This window comes from Penaeus monodon, chromosome 17, assembly GCF_015228065.2.
Source record: "Penaeus monodon isolate SGIC_2016 chromosome 17, NSTDA_Pmon_1, whole genome shotgun sequence".
NCBI lineage: Eukaryota > Metazoa > Arthropoda > Malacostraca > Decapoda > Penaeidae > Penaeus > Penaeus monodon.
The window spans coordinates 45,106,516-45,116,894 of NC_051402.1; the positions used below are offsets into that span (position 1 = coordinate 45,106,516).

Here is a 10,379-nt window from a genome sequence, read left to right on the forward strand (position 1 = left end):
TAATGGAGAAAATGTTATTTTTCTTGGCATCCATCCGATGGTTAATAGTAGGTACACTGATGATGAATTAATAAATTAAAACAACGTTATAAATGCATGTGTTATTTACAGTTGGTGGAAGGTTCATATTGCACTTGGTAATAACATGCCTAGCAAGTAGTAATCGAGATTGTGGGTTAGTGGAGGCAGTGCATAATACAGACACTGTCATCCCTTTGTTTAACACGTGTTTTTGAAGCTGTGTAAAAGGAGAGAGAAAGGAAGGAAGGAAGAGAGAAAGAAAGAAAAAAAGAAAGACAGACAGAAAGAAAAAGAAAGACGGAAAGAAGAAAAAGAAAAAAGATCCGGAGATAAATCAGCCATACGTTAGTCTTCATTTCTCTTTGCTTTGGCGATTTCTAATCATATACCGACTGTTACATGCAGCATGTGAATGATTTTATTATAAGGCTTTTGCTAAGGACCATGTAGTCGTAAACAAGTCTTAGTATTCTTGGTGAATAAGATTATACCTTAGGAGCGTCAGCAGCACATGTTCACTTTGAATTTGATAACTTGCTAGTAAATATAATTTTTTTTCTTGTTACTATAACAGCATTGAGAATGGAAGAATCACCAAGTTGTTATATTATGTCTGTTTCAGCCATAGTAGGTAAGGTTTTAATATATTTCATGCACTTTACCTACTTATTATAGTTGTGTTCTCGTCATGAATGTTCCTGGCGAGTCTGTTTACATGTAGAGTTCCCGGATCTCCGCTCTATGGCTCTGCTCTAAAAGATTTGTACATTAAAGTGAATTTCATATCCACGGATGCAGAATCCCATGATACTACGTCGACCCTTGATTGGTTTGAGAAACGAAGTTACAAAATTTATTTTGTTGTTGTTCATACAGTTATTTTGTTGCAATGGTATATATCATTTTGTGTTGTCTATATTGCATTTTGTCTGTGGCAAAGGGAGAGGCATGGGCGCAAGAAACCGGTAAACTTTTTCTTTGCTTTTCTCTGTTTTTTCCAGACCAATCACGATGTGGAAGAAAACTTTAGAAACTTGAATCATTTGTATTCCTGTTGGCACGTTTAGCGACTTTGTGATGGTTTAGGGATTACTACCTCACAGAATATTGAGTTCGATTCAGTAGTGATAACGATCTAGTTCTGCCTTGCATTTAATCTACTAGTTCGGTATTTAATGCACTTCTGTTATGTATCATGTGTGTTTGGTGAAGATATTGTAGATTTGGACTATAGTAAACCGTTGTCTTAAGTTAGATTGATGTTTGTTAGAGAGTAAAACCGAAACATTAAGCCATTCATTTGGGGCCCGAGGGGGGAGGGGGCTAGGTTCCCTGAGGACTCTCCCAAGGTCATTTGAAGGAGACCCTTGTTTTTGTTTTGTTTTTTGTTTTGTTTTTAATGAAAATGTGTAGCCTGCATGACAAGGTGACAGCAAGTATACACTTATGTAAACCCATACAAATATATATATATATATATATATATATATATATATATATATATATATATATATATTGTTTTTTTTTACCTGTGCAAAAACTAAAATATTATTTAAGATTAATCAGAATGCACTTAAAATAACGTGCACTTCTTGCTGTTTAATATTATCATAATCTACACTGACTAGGGAATCCTGGCCTTCAGTTTCTAGATGTTCATCCGTTAGGTATTCTTTGTAGCAAAATCATTTATAAAACCATTTCAAATTATATACACACTTTATTTTCATTTATCCATTTTGATAAAGTCCCGTTTTCTTTCTTGTGTGAAGCATTATTTAGGGATCCCACTTCATGACCATTAAAGTACTATGCTACGATACAGCATTTATTTGCAGAACAAGAAAAGGAATTTCACATGACAGAGTTTTCTTCGGTACATTACAAAATGTCACAGTTGAAATCATCTTTAAATTGTTTATGGAAGCAAGTAATAACGTAAATCAAGATACATTTTAACTCTGTTTGACGACAGGAACACAGCCTTTGTGGAAGGACCAATTTTCGTATAGTTTGGGCGGAACGAAAAGAAAACGAGGAAGCCGGCATTCGTGATGGGTATTGCGTGCTTGTCAATAGATATTTTTTATAGAGAAGAAAAAAAAATCTCAAGTTTTGGTTGTTTTCGAAGGGAACCATAATGAATAGATAGGTGGGAAAATAGGTAGATAACTAGGTAGATAGATAATAAGACAGACAGATAGATAGATAGATGGATAGATAGATATAGATATGTCATACATTTAAGGTAGTTTTACTGTCGTGGTTTAAAGGTTTTCAAAGGAAACCACTGTGCACACGTCATGTATTAAGGTAGTTTTATTCCCGCGGTTGAAAACTTTCATTTAGTTAACTATCGGGCTTTATTCATTCAACTTCAGGTTTTTATTCAGTTAACTTGGAGCGGATTATTTTCAGCGGGTTTAATTCAGGCAGCATAATAAGCCTTGCTCGTATGTGTTGGCATTAATGGTATTCATAGTATGGTTTGGAGGAAGTCATTTGTTTTGAGTGTGAGTGTGAGTGTGAGTGTGAGTGTGAGGTGTGAGTGTGAGTGTGAGTGTGAGTGTGAGTGTGAGTGTGAGTGTGTGAGAGAGAGAGAGAGAGAGAGAGAGATTTATGCACGTATGCCATTATCAAGCTGATTCAATATGAGTATGTATATTCATAAAATTTTTCCACTGACAAAAACTGTACCGAAGCCTAAGGCCCGTTCCTCTTGCAGTCATCGGCGGCATCTCGTACTGGCTCGTGGGCTACGCTCTGGCCTTCGGCGAGGGCAACATGTTCTGCGGGACCGTCTACTGGGCCTCCGTCGGCGTCCCCGACGAGCGCCTCGCCTTCTGGTTCTTCCAGTTCGTGTTCGCCGCCACCTGCGCCACCATCGTCTCGGGCTCCATGGCCGAGAGGTGCGCCTTCAGCGCCTACTTCATCTATTCGATCATTTTAACAGGTCAGGACGACGGGTTATTTGTATGTGTGTGCTGGTTCTATTTCGTATTTGTGCATGACACAGAGGAAAGTGCAATAGGATACATGGGAGAGAGAGAAAGAGAAAGAGAGAGAAAGAGAGAGAAAGAGAGAGAAAGAGAGAGAAAGAGAGAGAAAGAGGGGAGAGGAGGGATGAGAGAGGGAGAGAGAGAGAGAGACGAGAGAGAGAGAGAGAGAGAAGAAGAAAGAGAGAAAGAGCAGAGAGAAGTAGAGAAAGAGAGAAAGAGAGAAACGAGAGAAAGACAGGAAGGAAAGATCATGAGAAAGATCGAGAAAGGAAGAGAAATGAGAGAAAGAGAGAAATAGAGAAAGGGAAGCGGATGAAAGACCGCGAGAAAGAGAGAAAGAGAGGAGAGAGAAGAGAGGAGAGAAGAGGAGAGAGAGAGAGAGGAGAGAGAGAGAGAGGAGAGAGAGAGGAAAGAGCGAAAGAAATAGCGAACGAATGGAGAGAGAGAAAGAAAAGAGAGAAAGAAAGAGAGAGAGGAGAGAAAGAGAGAGATGAGAGAAAGAGAAAGAAAGAGAGAGAGAGAGAGAGGAGAGAAAGTAAGAGACCAGAGAAAGAAAGAGAGAGAGAGAGAGAGAGAGAGAAAGAAAGAGAGAGATGGGAGGGGAGAGAGAAAGAAAGAGAGAGAGAGAGAGAGAGAAAGGAAAGAGAGAGAGAAAGAGAGAGAAAGGAAAGAGAGAGAGAGAGAGAGAGAAAGAAAGTAAGGAGAGAGAGAGAGAGAGAGAGAGAAGAGAGAGGAGAGAGAGTGAGAGAAGAAGAGAGATGAGAACGAGAGGAGGCGAGAGAGAAAGAGAGAGAGAGAGAGAGAGAGAGAGAGGAGAGGGAGAATTTTCGAGAGAGAGAGAGAGAGAAGAGGAGAGAGAGAGAGAGAGAGAGAGAGAAAGAAAGAGAGAGAGAGAGAGCGGAAAGAAATGAGAGAGGGAAGAGGGAGAGAGGAGAGAAGGAGAGAGAGAGAGACGCGAGAGAGAGACAGAGAAAGAGCGACGGAGAGACGAGAGAGGAGAGAGAAGAGAGAGAGGAGAGGGAAAAGAATGAGTGAAAGAGAGAGAGAGAGAAGAGAGAGAGAAGAAAGAGAGAGAGAGAGAGAGAGAGAAAGAAGAGAGAGAGAGAGAGAGAGAGGAAGAAAGAAAAGAGAGAGAGAGCGAGCCAAGGAGAAAGAAAGAGAGAGAGAGCGAGATGAGATGGAGCAGAGAGAGAAAGACGGTGAGAAGAGAGAGAGGACGAAAGAGAAAGAGAGAGAGAGAGAGAGAGAGAGAGAGAAAGAAAGATGGAGAGAGAGAGAAGACAAAGATTGATGGGTAGAGAGAGAGAAAGAAAGAAGGAGAGAGATCGAGAGAGAGAGAGAAAGAAGCAGAGAGAGAGAGAGAAGAGCGGAGCAAGTAAAGAGAGGAGAGAGAGAGAGAGAAAGAAAGCAGAGAGAGGAGAGAGAGGGAAAGAAGAAGAGAGAGAGAGAGAGAGAAAAAGAGAGAGAGAGAAAGAAAGAGAGAGAGAGAGAGAGGAGAAAGAAAGAGATCGGAGAGAGAGAGAGAGGAGAGAGAGAAGAGAGAGAGAGAGAGAGAAAGAAAGAGAGAGAGAGAGAGAGAGAGAGAGAGAGAGAGAGAGAGAGAGAGAGAGAGAGAGAGAGAGAGAGAGAGAAAATGGCTGGATGGAAATACACATGAAACCCATTTCAAAACCTCCCGCCCTCAAATCACCCAAGAACTGCAGAGAAACCAAGCACCACGATGCACTCGATGCCATTAATACCCCCCCCCCCCCCCCGTCCCACTTGCAGCCTTCGTGTACCCCATCGTGACCCACTGGGCGTGGACGCAGGAGGGCTGGCTGTCCACCCGCGGCTACCAGGACTTCGCAGGCTCCGGCGTCGTCCACCTGACGGGCGGCGTCGCAGCGCTCGTGGGCGCCATCATCCTCGGGCCGCGAATCGGGCGCTTCGGGCCCAACGGGAGGGAGATTCGAGGACATTCGGTGCCGGTCGGTTGCTGGCGATGTTGTTGTTTTTTTTGGTTTGTATTGAAAAAAAGTAAAGAAAAGAAAATGAAGAGAGAGATCAAACCGGAAATATGTGTCATGTCAGTCCTGGGTTAATTGGTTCACTGCTTCTGGTTGTGTTATATTTGGAATGTAAATTAGTATGGGACCGATGCCTATTTCGGTTTCGCAAAATCCCGCCTTGACTCCTTTGTACTCTACCACAAGCAACACTGAAACCCGTGTCATTCTTTGTAATAGACGTCCCACCAGTATAAACAAAACATATAAACATACAAACAAAACAGAAAAAATCCACTTCCTCCCCCCCAAAAGAAAACCCCTCCTGTGTCGTAGAGTAACCGTCCGTTCCCTCCGCAGCTGGCCGCTCTGGGGGGCTTCATCCTCCTGTTCGGCTTCCTGGCCTTCAACGGGGGCTCGCAGGCGTCCATCAGCCAGGAGGGCGACGCGGCGGCGGTGGCCAAGTCCGTCGTGAACACCGTCATCTCCGGCTGCTCCGCCGGCTCTCAGACTCTCACTCTCGCTCTCAGGCTCACTCTCACTCTCAGGCTTACTCTCGCTCTCAGGCTCACTCTCACTCTCGCTCTCAGGCTCACTCTCACTCTCGCTCTCAGGCTCACTCTCACTCTCGCTCTCAGGATCACTCTCACTTGCTCTCTCAGGCTCACTCTCACTCGTCTCTCTCACTCGTCTCTCTCACTCGTCTCTCTCACTCGTCCTCTCACTCGTCCTCTCACACTTGCTCTCACACTTGCTCTCACACTTGCTCTCACTCTCGCTCTCACTCTCCCACTCACTCTCGCTTTCACTCTCGCTCTCACTATCGTTTTCACTTTCACTTTCACTGTCGCTCTCACCCACGCTCACTCTCGCTTTCCTCTCACGCTCATACACGCGCTTTCATTCTCATGCTCACGCACGCGCACAGACAACGAACAAACGTAAATAGACAAAGGGTCTGGTCACTACCGGTTGGTTCACCTGGCAGGAGTTTTTCGTGAATGAACTGCATGTTGTCTTCTATTAGAATTTTATAGTTAAATATTGCCAATTACAATATCTATTCACGTACCCGTGCACTTGATGGGTGTTGATGGGTTAAAATCAATTATAACACGTTTTAGGCACTGGGAGATCTTAGTCTGTTGTGTTTACCTTTTCACGTAATGCATTTCGTACGAAACTGATGATCGTTTATTAAATCTGTTAGTTTACAGAAGGTTAAAGGCGATTTAGCCAGGGGGAAATATTTTTTTTGTACGTTAGGCAATTCGTGAAGTTGAATTAACAACAAGTTCTCGCATTAATCAATTTTGGCTTATTTTAAATCCAGTCCTTGATCGCGATTTTGGGATTTCGTGTATGAAAGAAATGAAATTCTCGAATAAGGGGATTGATAAGTTGAACATTACTTGCTTAAATACCATATGAAGCACATGTCTGACGCAAGCTCCTTCCAGTCCCTTGCAACATTTTATCTATATTTATATATATATATTTATATATTTCTCCTGTTATCTAAGGCAAATTAAGTCTTTTGTAACACGAGATACATACTTACATATATAATATATATGTATGTGTACATATTTTTGTATGTGTACATATTTTTGTATGTGTAATACGCACACCGGTACACGGGCTCACGCACACGCACGCACTCACACTCACATTCGCTCTTGCACTCGCACTCTCACTCACTCTTTAAGAGAGAAAAAAAAAATACTTTCATAAATACCGTCGCTAGCAGAATCTTTCGGCATACAGGAATAAACTTTGGGTGAACAATTTCTAAAAAAAAGTACCCATCTGTACGAACAATCCTACAGAATCCTACCCATATGAAGAGTAAAAGAGAATGCACGAGAGTTTCGCTAAGAACCCAAGCTAACAAAACCCCCAATTTCCAGGTGTCCATCTGTTCGGGATGCAATGTCATGAGGCCGTGGTCAGCTTGCGTCACCGGAGTCATAGCTGGCCCCGTCTTCCTCGCTTTCCACAAGTTGCTGCCGAAACTTAGAGGTTTGCTGTTCTTTTACGTTTTTCCTTGGTGTTTTCTTGGTGTAAGATTGATCCTAGGGTATTTTTTTTTATAGGTGATGTTTAAGAGGTGTTGTTTGGTAGTGTTGTTGTTGAAGAAAAGGAAGAAATTAGGCTGGGTGTAAGATAAAAAAACAACAACTTACCATGACGGTATTCGAAGCAATTATTGAATTAGAATTCTCGATATATAGAAATCTTATGAACAGAAGAAACTCATTTTAAAGAGGTCAGTCTTCTAAAAGAAAACATAAATATAACTGAATACTAAAAATACAAAGATATCACTTGTCAAATCACCCATAACCATTCCAGAATCTGAAAGCAAACATTTTGTATTTCGTGGCACGGTGGATTTTGACGTCGAACCCGTTTATTTTGCCTTGTAACCATTAACCATTAACCATTGGCACAGTGGACGACCCTCTGGACGCCGTGGCCGTGCACATGGGCGGCGGCGTGTGGGGGCTGGTGGCCGTGGCACTCTTCCAGGACGGTGGCATCGTTTTCGGAGGCACACCCATGATCCTGGCGTGGAACATGATCGGGGCGCTGGCTATCATCGGCTGGTCGGGAGGAATCTGCGTCGTCATGTTCGGTATCATGAGGCTGTCCGGCTTGCTTCGAGTTCCTCCTGAGCTGGAAATGCAGGGTGAGTGTCTTTGTGGTTTGGCTAGAAATGCTGGAGAGACGTTTCCGTCGGTAATGAAGAGAGTGGAGCATGGTGGTCTAGGAAATGATTCCAGTTTGTCGTCGAAGACCTAAAGATCCTCAAATATCCGTATCATGTGTTTTAACCTTTTTTTTCACCAGTGTATTTTTTCCATGAACCTTCTCCTTTGTCTCATGTTCGTTTTTTAAGTCGTTATCATGCATAACCTCTTCTTTTTTTTATCTGACAATAGTTTTTTTCATGGCATCTCTGATTTTCCTTCATCCTTTATTATTCATTCTTTATTTTTATTATGGAACCGCTTCTGAGAAAGTTCGTTATTTGTTATTTTATTGTTTCATAACAGCCCGTTTTCTTTCCACTCCGAATCACATTTTTTCTGCAACCTATTCATTCTGATTCTCATTTGGGATCTTTACTTTCTGCATCATATTCTATGTATTTTTTTGTTGTGTAATCATAGATAAACGCCCTTGCAGGTATGGACATTGTGAAACATGGCGAGCCTGCATATCCGGCCAAGTCTTGGGAGGAACACCAGTATGGGGACAGCCTCTCGCATTCAGGAAGAAACAAGTGTAAGTACGGTATATAACTTTGGTTGCTTAAAAGAAAGCTGGGAGGAAATAGTGATAGGGAAACAGCAAAGAACTTTGTTGATATGGAGGTAGGAAAAGGAAGTATGCGAGAGATCAAATGAATATACAAACAAGGTAGGAATGGATAGAAAAACACTCTGAAGACCTGAAGATGAAATCCAGGTAGATTTCAAAACTGTAGTCTCATTTTCAATAAATCTAGTTTTTGTATTGTTGGTTTTTCTCCCAAGGTAGGAATGATTTAATGCGACATGAATAAACGAAGTAAACAGAGACTAGGTGGTTCTCCAGGCTCAGGAGCTACGAAGTGTGTTACTATAGGTCTATACTCGTTCCCCTGGTATATTGTTTTATAAGCTTCTCATTCTGAGAATATAGTCCGTTTGACCCACATTCCATTTTTGCCTTGGGGTTTGCATTGTACAGTATTTGAAGGCTTAATGGTTTTATACTGTAATAGTATTAATGGATTCGCTTATTGAAGTGAATTTGAGCTTCGTAATGATCACCATTATGGCATTTCTTTTTGTGTTTGGTCATTATCAACACAATTCGTAATTGCCACTTCAAATGTGGCTTTAGAAAATATCTACGAAATAGCTACATCATAGCACTCGACCCGTCACCAGCCGCTTTAACTTTGCACGTTCTAGTGTTTAAATCTCAAAGTTGCTAAATTTTCAATGCCAAAACTTACATGTCAGTAGAATTTAACCACCCAGTTTTCAAGAGCAGTAAAATTTAACAATAACACTAAGAACTCGTTGACCATCGACGCAGATGCTAACCTCCCTACCCCATTTGACAGACTTGCCGCCCAACATGAGCTCCCCTTGGTACCAGGGCTGGGTGGGGGGCGCCATGCCCTCATACGCTCCTTACGCCCCCTACTGGACCCTCCCAGGGCCTCATCGCGGGGGACCATACCCTCCGGCCCAGGACCCCTCCACCCTGCCTCGCCCCAACGGCAGGAGGAGCGAGTTCGCCGTGAGTGACGTCAACCAGCACTACGAAATGGAGACGAAGGGATACCCGCACCGAGGCAAGAGATCGAGCGGCTATTACAACGACGGCTTCGAGGAGGAGCATTCGAAGATGTGATCGCGCCGTTGCCCTCCGAAACGTTAATCAAAATTGTCGTACTGCACTTTTTGTTTAGATATTCGAATTCCGTTTTTTTTTTTCGTTCTCTTAAGAAGTTTGTTGTTGTGTAAGAATGTATGTACACGTTCGTAGTGTAGATTGAACCGTCTACACGCACTTTTTATTTTAGAATATTTATATGTGAATGTCCGTGGAAGTACAAAAGAATTACTGTATTCTGAAGAGTGATTGCAACTAAGCGCTTTTTTTGCGTGTAATTAAAATATTCAGTTTTTGTACTATATGCAAGCATGTATTTACATTTTATCGTAGTTAGGTATGAACATTTACCTCATTAAACTAATATAAAAAAACGATATAAATATTTATATATATCAAAATATGAGATTGTACATATGCAGTAAGTCATATGAAAACTAGACTATTTTATAGACTTACCTCATTACTGGCTATATTCTTTTAATGTACTGAAATATACTAAGTTTTAAAAGGGTATAAAACATAATACGCTTTGTTATTCATACCTCATCCTAACAGGCCGTCGTAACTCCGCTCGTACTCTACTCTGGAATTGAATATTTCGATATTATATGAAGATTCATTGGCAGAAAGTAAAAAAAAAAGAGCTGACAAGCATTTTACTGTGCCATATAATCCAAAACAATAATGACGATTGTTTATCTAATTGAAGATCATTGATTTCATGTTTAGAACGGTTAATTTGTTTTAACCGTTAATTATTAGTCATTGTAGGTTGGTGAAACACAGTACAAACGCTTCGACATACTGTACACTTAGCCATCAGACTAATTCTAGTAAAAAATGATTTCCAAAAAGTGTATACCTTGGCTTAAACATTACTGTTTTTCCATAGTAGTATATTAATTCGTTTTGAGGAAGACTTACGAAAGGTTACATCTTTTTGAGAAATTCAAAGACTTTCAAAGTTGGGCTA

General features: G+C 41.5%; 1 protein-coding gene across 1 annotated transcript in view; it reads left to right on the forward strand.

Annotated features, from left to right (window-relative positions):
* LOC119583814 (putative ammonium transporter 1) overlaps positions 1 to 9,929 on the forward strand; it is a gene marked incomplete in the record, with an annotated part of 14,457 nt that extends 4,528 nt beyond the window's left edge. The window contains 8 exon segments of the mRNA XM_037932519.1: positions 2,747 to 2,974; positions 4,791 to 4,990; positions 5,369 to 5,510; positions 5,599 to 5,684; positions 6,919 to 7,030; positions 7,464 to 7,700; positions 8,201 to 8,299; positions 9,129 to 9,929. Coding sequence (XP_037788447.1) covers positions 2,747 to 2,974; positions 4,791 to 4,990; positions 5,369 to 5,510; positions 5,599 to 5,684; positions 6,919 to 7,030; positions 7,464 to 7,700; positions 8,201 to 8,299; positions 9,129 to 9,421 — 1,397 coding nt within the window.
* Positions 9,930 to 10,379: the final 450 nt, after the last annotated feature.